We start from the raw sequence: 16930 nt of genomic DNA, 5'->3' as shown, positions 1-16930 counted from the left end.
ACCTTAGAGCTCTGCATAATAATGGTGCATAATCCCTTATCGAGGGCTCAATGTTAAGGGGAGGATTTGCGCTAGGTTTTATTTTAGGGCCAAGCTGTTTGTTGTAGAAAAACTTTTGTGGCTAGTAGTGTTTTATCGTTCACACAAGTTTTGTTTATGCAAAAGAATATGACTTGTACTACCGGTACTTGAAACATGGCAATACTACTTTCAATTTATGTTTTTTTAACTTTCCGGTACCACTGCATCGACATATTGCGGATAGTTCTTAATCCTATTTTAAGTAAACAAGTCCATTTTTGTATTGCTACGAATGAAAATATATATACAAATAAAAATATCTACTTCCTATGTGTCCATGAAAAATCATATAATGAATCTAGACTTTTGTCAGCCCAATATGGTCGTCGAGACCGCTTATGACCTGGTGGTATTTTTGCGCAAAGTGAAGCAGAACAAAACAGAGCAAGAAATCGACCAAATTCCTTTTCTCTTTATAGCTAATCCATCAGAGCACCATTCTCCTTAACCGCAGTTAATAGCAGCGGGCACACAATACGTTAATTAAATCGTCTAGGCGAGGCAAGTCGCGGGCGTGCATCTAGCTAACGGGCACACACGACTGAAGGGTGTTCTATACACCTTCATAACGTTGATTCGCCGTTTTAGGTACTTTCTCACGGATACTTTTTTACTTGGAATTACTTTTGCATTAGCGATTTTTTTTTTCTTAAAGCTCTTTAGTGTCTGATGAACCCTTTATTGTATTCTGAGCACTTATTTTGTTTGTGTGGTTTGGTATAAAATTGTTGGGCACTGTCCTGACTTCTCAATAGTTTTTTTTTATTGAGTTTGATGTTTTGAAATTAGGCTAACCAAGTTCGTCTTGGTAGCAATCCCTATAACTTACACGGGAAGCAGGCAACAATTTGGGAGTAGTATGAAAATATGTCAAAATCACAACTTACATTTTTCCGCAAATGTTCGCTGGAGATATTTCATAGTCGTTTTGTCAGAACTTTTTTGTTCAAGGGAAACCTTTATTGTGTTCTGCATCCGTGTTATAAATAACATTATACGTCATTTATTAGCATTTTATTATGGCTAATGAGCGCAGTTTACGTAGGAGCTTCGTGACGTCTTGTCATTGAAAATATTGTCTTTTGAGACAATATAACAGCCTCGGTTTTCACTCTTGGCATTTTTGTCGGTAAATTCAGGTCTGGTCAGAGTTCAAATTAGTCTAAAATCTGCTAGATTACCCAAAATATAAAAATAAATGAACATTAAGTAAAACTAATGGCTGCATTATTGCCTGCTGCCTACTAAAAACATAAATACATATAGGTACAGAAATAACTCACTTAATCCCAGTAATCTAACATCTATTAAAACAACCACCTAATCACCCAACACCGCAAAAACAGCCATCATTAGTTAATTACTCCAAACAGTCGTTCATTAACATTTCCCTAACACCGTTAACTCACACTACCTAATTAGCGGTAGCCCATCTATCAATCAAGTCCAAAGGTAAACAAACTGTACTAAAGCCGCATCCCAATAGGGCACGAGAACAGCTACCGGGCCAAGATTACCCGCCTTTATCTTCCAGGCCTTAATTGGAAACTTTTAATGTCAAACTGGGGCCCGATTCTCCTAAGTTAATGTCAAAATCGAATAGAAATTGAATCGCAATATGATCGCAATAGCAGTTTTAACCATATCGGGCATTCTGCTACTAATATAAAACCAATCGTATTCAAACGACATTGGATTGGTTTGCGATTGGTCTGCTATTTTGATGATTTTGGTCTATACGGTAGTTTGCTCTACAATCATATTGCAATCGTAAATCATTTGCAGACAAAATTGTTCATTATTGTATCAACGTTTATTTCAAAGAAAAATTGCGGAATGCCACATACGCTTCAATCGTAATTGAGTCGGGATTGGATCTCAGTCGAACGTGAATCGTATGTCGCTTAAGTAAAATTAGGAGAATCGGGCCCCAGTTACCGTGTACCTTTAACGGTTCTACAGACGGCGTATAAGGAGTCACTTTAGAAATTGTACATGAAATCATTACTGTGTTCGGATGCGTAGATGGAGATATTTGGTCAAATGTCAGTGTGTGGTCTATGTTTATGTCAATTAGAGGGATAAAGATTGTTTCGTTATGTCTGAGTGACGACTTCGGGAAAATTGTGAAGGACAAGTATCGACTTTGAAGGATTATTATTATAGAGAGGTTTATGTTGCATCTTGAAGACGTTATTTAGAAGCCTATGGGAAAGATCCTATAAAGTAATGGGCTACGGGATTCGAAGGAGCTATCGTGGTCCCGGTAGACGTACGGTTTTTCACAAAGACAAGTCTGTAAAAGCCTGACTACAACCTGCCACAGAAAGTGGGGCCACTTTCCAAAAAAAATATCAAAAATACATTTTGGTAAATGGAATTTTTCGAAGGTTCGCCATCAGTAAAATAAATAGATTTGCATATCTTTAGCACCCCCCAAGCTCCGTATAATGTAATGCACACTCGTATAATTGCGTCGTGCAGTAAGACAATGAGCGATCTCCATTGCCTTCTAAACTTTGACGGTTCAAGACGATTGTTCTTTATAATTGCATACTTTATTACCTGCTCCAAACGGTAATTGTGAATGTACAGCCAGGAACAGAATGTAGAACTTTTTATACGGTGACATAAGCTTCATATGAATTATGTCTTCGATCGATGGATGGGTCGTTTATTGAAATCCGCAGTTAGTAAGTATGTATTCCATTCACAGCAATTATTAGACGTCGAAATAGAAATTAACGAAAAAATATTTCCATGTACATAATGCAAAGGATCTCAACCTATTAACAACTAAACACATTTTGATTTCATGTAATCAAATTCAGCAACGTGTTTAAAATTAGGTTGTAATTTGGGAGGAAGCTGAAGACTCTATTGGAATCTTCTGCGATCTCTCAAAAGCGTTTGACTGTGTAAATCACGAAACGCTTTTGCGAAAGCTAGAGCATTACGGAATAAGAGATACTTCTCTCCAGCTGTTAAAATCATATCTAAATGGTCGGCAACTTAAAGTTCAAGTAAACGGCGTAAATTCACGAGGTTCAGTGATGGCAATGGGCGTACCACAAGGTTCTATATTAGGTCCGTTCCTCTTTTTAGTTTACATAAATGATTTGCCCTACTTATTTGATAATCAACCTAAAATGGTGTTGTTTGCCGATGACACTTCTCTTATTTTTAATATTGATCGACGTAGACGTACCTTAGACGACGTAAACAATTCCATTATCCAGGTTCAAAATTGGTTCAACGCAAATAACTTGGCTCTTAATGAAAAAAAAACAAAATGCATTCGATTTTCATTGCCAAATGTAAAAAGTAGTGAATGTGACATTATACTTAATAGTGAAAAACTAGAATTTATAAATCAAACAGTTTTCCTGGGAATCACTCTTGACAAAAAACTACAGTGGGGACCCCACATTACATCTCTTGCGGGTCGTCTTAGCTCGGCCGCCTATGCTATTAGAAAGATGAGGCAGCTAGCGGACGTAGAAACAGCTAGACTGGTATATTTTAGTTACTTCCACAGCATCATGTCGTACGGCATTCTGCTGTGGGGACGAGCTGCTGACATTGAATGCATATTTATCTTGCAAAAGCGAGCTGTCAGAGCTATGTACAACTTACGTAGTCGTGAATCTCTTAGGGAACTGTTTAAAACAATTAATATCATGACCGTACCTTGCCAATTTATTTATGAAAATATCATGTATGTTAGGAAAAACTTACATTTGTTTGAAAAAATATGTGATAGACATAATTATAACACTAGAAATAAAAATAAGATAGCTATCCCGCAGTTTAGATTATCTAAAGTACATACATCTTTCATGGGATATTGTGTCAAATGTTATAATAAAATACCAGACAACATTCTGGAACTAAATGACATGCGGTTTAAAACTCATATAAAAGCCACACTTTGTAAGCAAGCATATTATAAATTAGAAGATTACATTCAAGATAAAAATGCTTGGAAACATGCTGGTCCTGCTCCGTAGGACATACTGACAATATCGAATTAATTAACAAATTAAAATTACACCAGCAAATAAAATTGTATTCATCTTTTGATTATTTGTTTGTAACTTTGTACTAAAATATAAACCAATTTGTAAATGTGAACACCATGTAGCATTTTAATTGTCACTTTATCCTCATTTGTCTTTGCGATTCTACATGATCTTCGCATGCTTTTACTGTATGTATCAATACATACAAATTGTAATACTATATTATTTTTAAAAAGAGTAACCATGGAGTTTCTTGCCCGTTCTTCTCCATAGGAAGCTACTTTTGGAATGGGCAACTAGAATCAAACTTAGTTATAATTTTGACGTTCATAAGTGCTTGTAAGGGCCTAAATGAAATAAATGATTTTAAAAAAAAATTTTCGCAAGACATGGAGAACAAGATCGAAAAATCCAAGTAAAATCAAGTGCTGAATTATAGAGATAATTTTTTTGCCAATCGTACTGACTATGAAACCAGTGCAATAACGCGTAATGATCTTCCTTAGCAATGCAAATATACGTTACAATTGAAGTTTGCACCAATCATTAGCACTGATATAATGCACAACTATTAAATGTCTATTAAGTGATTTGCGGTCGGTAAACTTTAACTCGTAAGAACGTGCTGTCATTAAAACTAGGAATTCGTCGAAACTAGTGCTAAAGTCTAGAAAATTGTATGCATACTTGGCTAATTGTTCCTGCATACAAGATTTTTCATTTTGTTTTGGAATAGGGGAAGTACTATCAAAGTAGTAGTGGCATAGTCATATATTTTTTTCTTTTTTTTACATAAATAGGGCCATTTTTAGGGTTCCGTACCCCAAAAGGAAAAAACGGAACCCTTATAGGATCACTTTGTTGTCCGTCTGTCTGTCTGTCTGTCTGTCTGTCTGTCTGTCTGTCTGTCAAGACCCTTTATCTCAAGAAGGCGTAGACGTATCAAGCTGAAATTCACATGAAGTACTCAGGTCTATTGTCCCTTTAAGCTGTGAAAATATCAAACTTCTAAGCCAAGCCAATCAAAAGATACAGCCGATTATGTCGATATTTTCAACAAATTTTCGACACTCGCAAAGGAATCAAAACCTACAGGATACTTCCCGTAAACTCAGAGTCTTGAAATTTGGCACGAAGCATTGTCATATAATGCAAATATAGGAAAAATTACGAAAATCTCATTTTTTTAGTTATATAATGTAAAAAAAAATATTTTAATAAAATGGAACATACTACCTTATTTCTCACGAACGAATAAAGGTATCAAATTGAAATTTATACCAAATACCTAGGTCTATTGTCCCTTTAGGCAGTGAAAAAATCAAACATCTAAGTTAACGCGATCAAAAGATACAGCAGTTATACCGACACCTTAGACGAATTTCCGTCACACGCTAGGGAATCAAAACCTACAAGGTACTTCCCGTGAACTCAGAATCTTGAAATTCGGCAAGAAGCAACGTTATATAGTACAGATAAAGGAAAAATTGCGAAAATGATAAATTTGAAGTTACATAAAATATTAAAATATTATCAAATCAAATCAAATATTTTCCTCATTTCAATGGGGAATTTAAACGACCAAGTTTGACGGATTTGAGAAATCATTTCTTTGTAGTAAAAGAGTATACTCGCCGTTTATTTCCATTGTCATCAGGTCAGGATCTGATGATGGAAATCCTGAGAAATCGAGGGCAACTATCTGAAATTGTAGGCATGCATAGGATTAAAACTTGATTCTCAGATGTATGTCTGGTGATACTATCAAACAGTGAAGGTTTAGAGCTCTCTTGATGATGGAGACGTGAGAAAGTCGAGAGAACTCCCCAACGGTATGATTTAGTAACGTCGTGTTTGGGCTTATATTATTCGTATTGACGAGAACTTTTCACAAAAGTTAAAAATAAAAACTTTTTACAAAAAAAAAAAAACAACAAGAAAACTGTTTACATGCATCGGTCTAGATCTCGGTGGTAAAATAAATATAGATGCATCCTCTAGACACCGACTTCTAGACCGATGCACCTAACATCTTTTTAATTTCTTTCTTGCTTTTGTTTTCTTGTTGCTTTTTTATATGTTTGAAGTTATAAAGCCGACTTTATAAAACAAAGACAGAATTACACTTTTGTCAAGGCTCTAGAAACATAAAGCCAGCAGCCCCGAATCCTACTCTCTAGCAGTCGTTGTTACAATTCGACAGTTACAAGTCGTCAGGCAGTTTCGAAAAAAACCTGAAACTGGGGCTCGTTAGGTCATTAATCCCTCAAAAATAAAAGATCCCATTAGTACTGAATTCTCATCACCTAAAATAAAATAAGCTCCAACACAAGGTTACGTTATAAATTGTAAAGGAGTTCCCATAACTATATCTGATCTTTGCTATCGATCCCACAATGGCAGTCAAAACCTATCTATGTGGAAAGTTGCGGTTGGCGCGAGACTCGCTTTTTATCTATACAGGATTTGTACGGAACCCTCGGTGCGCGAGTCCGACTCGCACTTGGCCGGTTTATTTTAAATAAGTAAAATGAAGATTCTATTAGCCTTTTTCGTTGAGCTGCTCAAAAACCTTAAATCGATTTTTAACAGACTTTGAATAAATTAGAATCCTGACGCACCGATAGTTTAGGTACTGACGACCCATCGAAAGGAAACAGGCAATAGTAACATTTTACAACTTAGTACTGAAAAGTTTTATGACCACAAAAAAATAGACGAAAGACTTTCACTACGCAGCGTCGCCACTATAAAAATGTCATGCAATTCCAAGTTCCCGACAAGCATGTTTTACATCCCTCATCTAAACACAAAGTCTAAAACAGCGATAAACGCAAAGCAATTGGATCCGTTTTTATAGCACGTTAAAGTTTAGTTTTTAGTGTCATAGCAAATTGCTTGCAGTCCACGATATCTACTTAACGTTCTGAGGGCCGAGTGCAAGTGACCATGTAGGTACCTATTCAATACAGTGTGTAGTAACATTTTCGGTTTTATCGCAAAAGAAACTAATCCAGACCCCTTCTCAATAGTTGCCAATGAATATACTTAGTTCATGCAACAGTTATTGCTATTGACTTGCTAAGAAGTTCTTAAACATACAAATCGCGTTAAGTTAAGGCTTAAAAAATGTCCTGCGCCCGCACCGTCTTCCGACGACAGTACGGAAGTAAATTTTGTAATGTTATGACCTTATGGGTAACATAAAGGTATTAAGTATTAACAATCTTTAAAGGATTTTCATCCACAAATGACAAAAAATCGAATTCCACCCATATCTTTGTCTCAACTGCTTTGAAATAAAACTAAATGCACTTAAAAATAGAAAGCACAACCCAATTATACTAAAAATGCATCTTGATATTTATTTCAATTATTTAGGTTTTTTTGACTAACATGAATCAACTGTATAACGTTTATTATTCATTACTCTTGTTAATGAATCTAAGAAAGAAAGTCATTGTAGCCAAAAGAAAGAATGAGGAACTTACTCTTGGCAAGAAACCAAAATACTGCTCTGTAAACCGTCTGCATACCTAATTTTGTATGAATTATTTATAAATAACCTCCTCCTTTTTGGGAAGTCGGTTAATTATCTGAAAAAACTTGAATGAGATCTCTTTGTTTATAATTTCTGTTTTGAAACCTAGCTTTTTGCACAATCATTAAATTATAATGTTTAGGGTTTTTGGAAGTACTAAAACCTCTCAAGTATGAGGGTAAAGGTAAATCTGCTGAATCCGGTTAGATTGGAAGCCAACCCTAACAAAGTTGGGAAAAAGGCTCGGAGGATGATGATGGAGTTTAAATCAATAACATTTATAATACTCTTTGTCTGGGTGTACAAAGTAGTTACCTCAGGGATGAAGGGGCTTCAGAGGCGGGTGAAGCCACTACCGAGAACAAGCTCATAAAAATAAGTAGAATAAAGTTTTGTTTTTAATCTTACTACTCGTCAATTGCTAGAAGCTATTTAGAGTGCTGTTTTTTTTTTCAATTATTACTGGATGTTTTTTTTACTGAAGAAGTCACAACACAATAGTTTCTCGTATAATGATTTTAATTATTGTTTTGTTATTATTCAATGGTACAATAAATGTGAATGCTTAATTTGACGATATCAGATGTTTTCATAGTAATTATAATTTAGGAACCTGTAGAGAGTCAATGTCATTTTGTTTAAGAAAAATATCATTTTCTCATATGCTGTGTTGGCATTTGCCTTTTTGGATACTTTAACATCAAGTAAACAGTTATGTATGTAGTATATTCATGTGTAGCCACCTCATAGACCTTGTTTGTCATAAACCTTGTAAGTTAATCATGTTGCAAATATATATTTCTTGTCTATCTTGATTAACTTTTACCATAAACCACGTGCAATCTACTGCAAAAAAAAACTTTCGAACAAATGGTATTGATAATATTGACAAACATTCTAGATTTGTAAAAATAGTATTCAGTCCTGTAAAAGATAGTATATACTATGAGTCTCTGAAGATATTGATGAGTGTTATTAGTAAATAGCTCAAGGAAATTAAATGAAAAACCTTACTGTGAATATTGGAACAATAACAAAACAAAATCATAACCTCAAATTTACAAAAGTAAGTAACTGTAATACGTACCACACATGTTGCTTTAAAATCATGTAACAAAGAGTAGTAATGTAATATTACTGAATAAACTGGGTCCGTCTTGTAAACGATGAAATAAAGGAAAACAAGTTTGTGCAAAATAATATTGACTTAATGGTGAAACCGGAACCTATTCGACGTCTGGTCTATCAGTATATCACCAAGCTGTATCTCATGAACAGCGACGATTATACAGCTTATTAATTGTTAAAAATGATGTATTTTTGATGCCATGTAGCAGCGAATAGTAAGCACTAGAGTAAAAATAAATATTTTAGTGGGCTCCTATAAAACAAAAATGATTTTTAGGTTTTGCTCGACATTGACAATGGCAATAGGTGAATACTGGAAATATTCGCCGAATATTCATTTGTATATTACTTCAAACAAATATGATATCCGTCCTATATTCCGTTGGTTGTTGATGGATGTTTTTATAATAAGTTACCTACCTTCTTGACTAGTTTTGCCGCAGTGTCCTTTTTTAAGATTAAAGTAAGGTTTTTTCCTTCGACACCAGATGGTCGATTCTTCCAATAAGTCCCACTGAATTCTGAGTTATTTGAGGTATTGTAGAAGAGAGTACCTACAGTTGCCAAGTAAATAAGTTGAACTTCACTCTCATAATACCGACTATAGTTGAAAATATAGATAATATATGAACCACGTTGGATGAGTTGGTCTACATGTCTAATAAAAGCCCATTAACAAATAAGAAACAGGGAAAATTAACTAAACAAAACATTTTCATATCATAACAAGATACAGGTCATCTACCGCATAAATTATTTCTTAATGTTAGATATTAGCAGATTGTTAGAGAGATCCTTACGCCGAACGTTGATACACCTTACCTGCTTCCGTTGTCGTAATTAATATGTAGGTTAATAGCTCACACAATGTAGGATACAAGCAAGCTATTAAAAACTACGACTATGTGATTACCTGTGTATATATAAAGCCGGCTGAACCAGCCAGACCTGATTATAAACTGAAAGACGATACTCCGCTTTTTGATATAGAATTAATTAAATAAATCCCGTTTACTTTCTCGCTTCACAAGAAAATGCACTTCTAGTTTTCACTTACCAGGTCGTTGATCGTAACATTTCCGTCACAAATTGATTTTTGTATGTGCAGTAGCACAAAAATAACCTCCCGGGTGTCGCTGCGTACGCGCCGCCAGTAGGAACACCACCGCCGCACGCCCAACCCGTTCCGCCCTACGCCACAAATATACCGCTTATTACGATAGCCATATCTCCTGCAACCTGGTGTGTTCATAGTGTTATACCCCAGTGATTATGAAAATAATAATGAAAAGTCGGGGCCACGTGAAATTTGAGTGGTACAAGTGATTGGATACAGTCCAAGTGTATTGTGTGACTTATATGAACAAGGGCGACTGCCCTTTGAGTTTTGGTAATTTCCATTTATGTATTGTAAGTTTGTGGCATGTGATGGTCGTTAACCCCAAATGCATTTAGAAATAACTGAAATAAGACTGCAATATTTACTATAGCTATAATTGGTTTGTGGTAGTAAAAATCATCTTCAATGACCGACGTTTAGCTATGTTATCAATCGAATACCAAAGTAGCTATGTACTGCAAGGTTAATTGAAATATATTTTTAATGCGACATAAATTACGCACGTAAATAATTATATATTTAAAACAACAGTAAGTACGACGCTTGTAGACTATTTGAATCTTTCTTAGGATAAGCAGAGAGATCAAGCACCTGAAAGTAGGCAACGGTAAATAGATAGCTACAGGTTTTCATTTAAAAATTACTAACATTCTGAAGCATTTTCATTTACAAAGTTTCATTGTACCTGTTCAGCTGTTTCAATACTACTGTTAATTATAAACAATATGAAACTTTGCACTTACTTCTTATCAGAAAATTCGATCTTTGCCCTAAAGCCTTTACCTTTAATTGGAGTGACAGAATTACAATGATAGTTATTTATGATGCTTTTAAAATTGTTATTAGATTACTTAGTTAGTTAGTTAGTTCCAGCCTATTTATCGTCCCACTGCTGGGCACAGGCCTCCTCTCACACGGAGAAGGATTGAGCATTAATCACCACGCTTGCTCAATGCGGGTTGGTGATTTCAGACTATATAGTCCAGGTTTCCTCAAGATGTTTTCCTTCACCTTTTTATCAGCCACTGGTGTCTAAGATATACTTAGATTGACCGTTTAAGATATATTCATGAAAATTATATTTTTTATAAAACCTAAGTCAACATTTGTATGCACATAAGAACATTCAAAATACCAATAGAACATGCAGAAATTGTTAATATTGTGCATTGCTTACGCATTTAGCTCTTCTAAGTAGGTTCTATTCTTGAACTGCACTAATGCACTGACAATAACTCTGTAAGTACCAATTTAACGTAGGCACAGCTATTGTTAGAATAAATGTTGTTTTAGCATTTAATTCAGAATTAAACAAATGCGAGCCAAGTATTAAAAAAAATATATGACTGATTTTTTTCTGCATAGCGACCTCTTTATTAAAAAAACTTAATGACTTTCTTTATTTTTTTTCTGCATAGCACAAATTATAATTACACGAATCTTTAAGCATGTCTTAGCAAAAATAACTGTATATCTACATCTAATTAAGAAAGAATCTGAAACGATTTAACCTTTAAAAAAACATATACATGTGTTGAAAACTGACCTCACCTAACGTGAGGTATTATTTAGTGATCATCTCTGGTTATTTCTTATCTAGTATCAGTATCTAGTCGTTTGGTAGTGTCTTAGTCCTTTCTTCATGTCCCACAACGTTGTATTTTGTATGAATTTTAATTTTAACTCGTTTTTTGACTATCATTACCCATCCATCCTCCGAGCCTTTTCCCAATCATGTTGGGGTCGGCTTCCAGTCTAACCGGATTCAGCTGAGTACCAGTGCTTTACAAGGAGCGACTGCCTATCTGACCTCCTCAACCCAGTTCCCCGGGCAACCCGATACCCCTTGGTTAGACTGGTGTCAGACTTACTGGCTTCTGACTACCCGTAACGACTGCCAAGGATGTTCAATGACAGCCGGGACCTACAGTTTAACGTGCCATCCGAAACACAGTCAGTGGTGTCTAAGATATACTTAGAAAGTACATACAAACTTAGAAAAGTTGCATTGGTACTTGCCCGACCTGGGATCGAACCCGCGCCCTCTTACTTGAGAGGTTGGTCCTTTACCCACTAGGCCACCACGACTTTGACTATCATTACCGTGTTAAAATTTAAAAAATCTTATTTCATATATGTAGTATTTGTAGTGTAGAGTAAGAGTTTATTCAGCTAAAAATATTAATAGTTAGGTAGATGTAACTAAAAAAAGTAAAACATAAAATACATAATCACATTTTTTTTTTATTCAATCCCAACTTTTCAGTGGGTGTGCTGTTTTTTTACTGTTGCGTTTTTCGTAGTTGTATATAATAGTTCTGTTAATATATTGTTTGCAACCAATTATTTTGGACAAATACGAATACATCGATATCTTTTGCCCTAAATATAAATTGTATGCGATAACAATACCGTAATATAGGTAGAGCATACCCTCAAAATCCATTTGGAAGATTCCGAACTTCTGTTTAATATCACGAAACATATACAAAGCGTCTGTTCATGCTTTGTGTGATTAATAACGCCGGGATGACTATTATGCGAATATTTTATTGCATCAAACACCATTTTATTTGCTCCTCACACTTTTTCAATAGATTTAAAGAGTTAACTGAAATTGCGTAGGAGCATCGTTACGCATGTTTATTGCATATTTCCAAGTATCGATAAACTGTGCGAAAATGCGCTATAAATCCTATTTTAGCCATATATCACCTACATACTTACATAAACAATTATTTTTGGAAAAAAAATGCAAAAGTTAAAAGGTCGATGCCGGATGGCCGGTACTATTAGTCATTTCAAAAACGGAGTTCAGTTTTCAGCAGCTAAAATATTCAAATATGTGTAATAGTGATGTTCAAAATCAAAAGTAACGATAAAATTGATATGAAAAGCAATACAATTATTTATTTATGAGAGATATAAATTATTGTGACAGCGATGGTGCGAGCATTCCAATTTCCATCAAAAATATAACATTCGAAACATTTTCATTACATCACAACATATCTAGGATGAGACGTTAGATGACGTCACCATGTGACGTTCGCTCACTGTCTGGATCTGGAGTAGACATCAGATCCTGGCGTTCATCCAAGAGCATTCACTCACCGACTTCGTGAGAAATTGGGACGACTCGAACCGCCCATTCGACCTAGCGAGGAGAGCTATCCCTAATATTTAAAAATCTTAAAAATTGGTATGAAGCTTCACAATGCTTATTTTACTTCGCAGATTGTACGAGAATGTATAGCTTGTGGCAACCAAGATGAATAATGGTTCGAGAAGGGCCCTGACCGGCTCTATTCATAAAATCAGGGAGTTCGAATTGGAAAAAGTATGATTTATATCTTAAATTATTTTTTTATAACACACATAAAAACTTCAGCGCGTATTTATATGCTAATCTTTATTTATAGGTGAGCCTAGTAGAAGAGTTTGACATTCTACAAATTGTTGGAGAAGGATGGTTTGGAAAGATTTTGCTTGTAGAACACAGGGCTTCGGATACAGAAATTGTCTTGAAAGCCTTACCAAAACCTTACGTATCCATTAGAGATTTCTACAGAGAATTCCACTATAGTTTACATTTAAGCGCCCACAGAAATATAGTAACTACGTTTGACGTAGCTTTTGAGACTGCAGGATTCTATGTATTTTGCCAAGAATATGCACCATTGGGTAAGATAACTTCATATGTATAATAAAATTATGATGTAGACTAATATAATGTCCATAATTCATATGGTAAATCAACATTTAAACGCTGAGTAATCTGGGCTTCGCCTACTCCGGTTCACACACACTTTGAATTGGATTGTTGCCAAAACACGTCGTGATTTGAATGAATATTAAATCTAGCACATTTCCAGTGCCAGTTCTCATTAATAATACCATGTATTAGAAGCCGGTGTACCTGTTCTTTTTGTAATAAAATATCAACAAACTTGTTCTAAGGAACTCGTAAAACACAATACAAATAAAACACGAGACAAATGCATCAAAATTCTCTTCTGCAGGTGACCTCACATCAAATATGCTTGATACTGGAATTGGTGAAATTCACACCAAAAGGGTAGCAAAGCAATTATCGGCTGCATTGGAACATCTCCACCAAAGAGACTTAGTACACCGAGATGTTAAGCTCGATAATATTCTCATATTCAAGTCAGACTTCTCAAGAATAAAGCTATGTGATTTTGGAGAAACTAGAAAGGTCCAATCAGTTGTCCGAAGGCGAAATGAGTGGTTACCATATTCCCCACCTGAAGTGCTAAAATTATCGATGGACAGCAGTTACAAGTGAGAAAATACATTTAAGATCTTCACACATAAGTAACCGGTTACTTTGTTTACAACCAAATAACAATCCAAAACAGATTGAAGAATGTAAATACTGCTGGCGTCGATTTAACGCTTGTTTATTTTTCTACTTTCAGAGCATTAATTACCCATGATATTTGGCAATTTGGCATCGTTATTTTCATTTGCCTCACTGGATGTTTACCTTGGCAGAAAGCAGCTTTTGATGACCCTCGGTACACTAGGTAAAGTTTAAACTACATGTATTACATTTTCTGTATACCGAAATCCGATTGAAGAATAGGTCAACATACCTATATTTTACTTTATAAGAGTTTTACCTACCAACTATGGTTTAAGGAAATAACGTCGCATTTAATGATAATATTTTTGTTTGCTCTGCAGCTATTACAATTGGTACAATAGTTCAAACCCACTGAAGAGACAACCGAAATTATGGAAAATGGTTTCTTCGAGAGCACAGAAAATGTTCAAAAAGTTTATAGAGCCTAGAGAAGAAAAACGAGCATACAATTTCTTAGAACTTCCCCGCTATTTAGATGATAGATGGTTGGGCAAGGGTTATACGGATAGAGTCGGTAAGTACAGTAGCCGCAATAGGCTGCAACTAAATAGCATACGTATAGTTTGCTGAATTTGTAATACATTTTTAAAAATCTTATTTTACAGCTGGAGAAGATATAGATGAGCTGTGTCCCTCAATGTACAGCTTCCACAGTGACCCCAACGAGAAAAACATATTATTAAAACACTTTAGAGACAATGGTATCGAAACCACAGTAGACAGACAAGCAAAGAAACAAAGAATTCGAGACTGGATACAAAATAGTGTAATAGAAGAAGTTGATGAGGAGGTTGGTATTTTAAAACTAATTTACAATTAAAGTAGATGGGATATTATTATTTTTTAACTTGCGCATTTTTTTGTACTTAGGAGGAAAACCTTGAAGCGGCGTTTGAAGATAGCGATCAAGAATTAGAGCATAGAACAAGAAATCACCCAATAGACGAGAGCCATAGGGTAACTTTACGATTTGACACTGAAAAACATATCAATCCTAGAACTGGGGAAGTTATCGATGGTGTTAAACATGTACCAGAAAGAAATCCGTTGTCTTATGACGTTCAAAATATAGAAGCTGTAGCACCTGCCAATGTGGTTAGAAGATATGGCATGAAAGAAGAAAGTTCATCTCACAGCTCGACTAAGGACAGTGCATACGGATCCATGGAAGTCAAAGTAAATAAATCAACGAAATCAAATCATAAAACTGAGAATAAACATATAACATCAATAGATAGTGTTCAAAATAATTCACCAAGTAGATCATTAAGCGCCACGTCTATAAATCAAAATAGGTCACCATTGACGTCACACGCTCAAAGATTTCAAAGAAGTGAGGAGGTGTATTCAAAAGAATTAGAGAGTTTGAAAGGAAGTTCGTCCACATTGCATTCTTTAGGTAATTCTTCACGGTCCAATAGCCTTCAAGTAAATCGAAACGATTCTTTTGAAACATCCTCTGTCACGGGCACACAAACTCCGCCAAAAACTGAAAGTGTAGCTACACCGAGACCTCATAACCCTGTGGTAACGCAGAATGGATTCAGCCCTGGCGCTGGTGGAGGTACCGGTAAATCTTCACCAGCACAACAGACTTCAAACCAGGCATACGTTTCTATGAAAAATACAGTTTATGATAGTAAGAATACTCGTAACAATGACAATAATGCTACGACTGAAAGTAATCTGCAGAAAAATCAGACGCCGGACAGTCCCTATACCTCGATGATGAATATAGTACAAGGCCAAATGAAAATTAATCCTCATGCTACAGAAACTAACAGAAATACTATCAACGTTTCAGTAGCACCAGTTAATCGTAAAAAATAAATTGCTCAAAAATAAGTTTTTTAGGGATGCAAACTGCACGTTGTGAATTTCAAAATATAATCTGAACTGATGCTATTAATTCATTTATTATTTTATAGTACTAAACTGATTCACATGTATAGCTCCATTTCCATAATTTTATGCATGCAGATTGCACTTGCACTAACATTTTCTTCTAATTTAATTTCTCAAAATATTTTTACACCAAGATTTTGTTTACTTTTCTTCATTTTCTTTTCATAACTGCTTCTTCTTTCTTTTAACTATATTCTACCTATTTACTGTAACAACCTACTAATGCAATTTTCTCTGTTTATCGCACGTGCCCGCTTCTTCCAACAACTGCACTGTACTTCTATGTAACAACAGGACCAACAGTTACCGCCTCTTCTTCCTGGTGTGCCCGATTACAGATTTGGTGTTCCAACAGAAACACTCACCTATTTTGAATCACAACACGAATTTGATATGATGTAGGAGTTAAAACACAACAATATTGTATTAGTTCGAACTTATTATTGTGAAACTAAATTATTAGTGCCTTTTAAGGCTGTGATTAATTGACTGGACATTCGGCCAAAGGCACGCAAAACTGATATCAAGTACTTTTATTTAAGTTTATTGTCGAATTAGTCACCTTTTGTATATTTTTATTGTTTAATTATGTGTTAAGTATCGGTTAAGAGCTTGAAGTTAGAATAGTATAAAGACAATTTGTAATTTATATGTTTAGCAAGTATGTATTTAAATGTTATCTTTCCAAGTTGTACAACATCAATACATTTATGTTTTATAAAAAGGTCTTTTTATTACTCCTT

At 35.0% G+C, this 16930-nt stretch overlaps 2 protein-coding genes across 7 annotated transcripts in view; one reads left to right on the top strand and one right to left on the bottom strand.

Moving 5' to 3' along the window:
- The window catches only part of LOC110371976 (protein N-terminal asparagine amidohydrolase), a 61208-nt gene extending 51246 nt beyond the window's left edge, over positions 1 to 9962 (bottom strand). For 2 of the 4 annotated variants that reach the window (XM_064037087.1, XM_064037091.1), the window contains exon 1: positions 8732 to 8851. The gene's annotated coding sequence lies outside the window, so the exon portion shown is untranslated. Of the gene's footprint in view, positions 1 to 8731; positions 8852 to 9685; positions 9727 to 9829 lie in introns of those variants that run through there. The other 2 variants (XM_064037088.1, XM_064037089.1) reach the window with 2 other exon arrangements.
- On the top strand, positions 9910 to 16905 carry LOC110371975 (serine/threonine-protein kinase SBK1). Of its 3 annotated transcripts, XM_021328463.3 has the most exons (9): positions 10023 to 10162; positions 13130 to 13232; positions 13315 to 13576; positions 13915 to 14197; positions 14335 to 14442; positions 14603 to 14796; positions 14888 to 15072; positions 15153 to 15458; positions 16482 to 16905. In XM_021328463.3, exons 2-9 carry the CDS (start codon positions 13164 to 13166, stop codon positions 16587 to 16589), a joined length of 1515 nt encoding a protein of 504 aa, XP_021184138.3. In that variant the 5' UTR covers positions 10023 to 10162; positions 13130 to 13163; the 3' UTR covers positions 16590 to 16905. The 3 variants fall into 3 exon arrangements, with proteins under 3 accessions (XP_063893152.1, XP_021184138.3, XP_021184136.3); XM_064037082.1 differs by lacking the exon at positions 10023 to 10162 and adding an exon at positions 9910 to 10014 and having other exon boundaries at positions 15153 to 16905; XM_021328461.3 differs by having other exon boundaries at positions 15153 to 16905.
- Positions 16906 to 16930: the final 25 nt, after the last annotated feature.

This window comes from Helicoverpa armigera, chromosome 11, assembly GCF_030705265.1.
Source record: "Helicoverpa armigera isolate CAAS_96S chromosome 11, ASM3070526v1, whole genome shotgun sequence".
NCBI lineage: Eukaryota > Metazoa > Arthropoda > Insecta > Lepidoptera > Noctuidae > Helicoverpa > Helicoverpa armigera.
Note: the sequence above shows the minus strand (reverse complement) of the source record. Positions and strands in the feature narration are given on the sequence as shown.

Excerpts from the sequence above, each read along its gene's own strand:
- LOC110371975 (XM_064037082.1), top strand. The coding sequence starts at position 13,164 with ATGAATAATGGTTCGAGAAGGGCCCTGACCGGCTCTATTCATAAAATC. Across the intron at positions 14,198-14,334 it reads TCGATGGACAGCAGTTACAA|AGCATTAATTACCCATGATA; the intron begins GTGAGAAAATAC and ends TTCTACTTTCAG. Across the intron at positions 14,797-14,887 it reads GGGTTATACGGATAGAGTCG|CTGGAGAAGATATAGATGAG; the intron begins GTAAGTACAGTA and ends CTTATTTTACAG.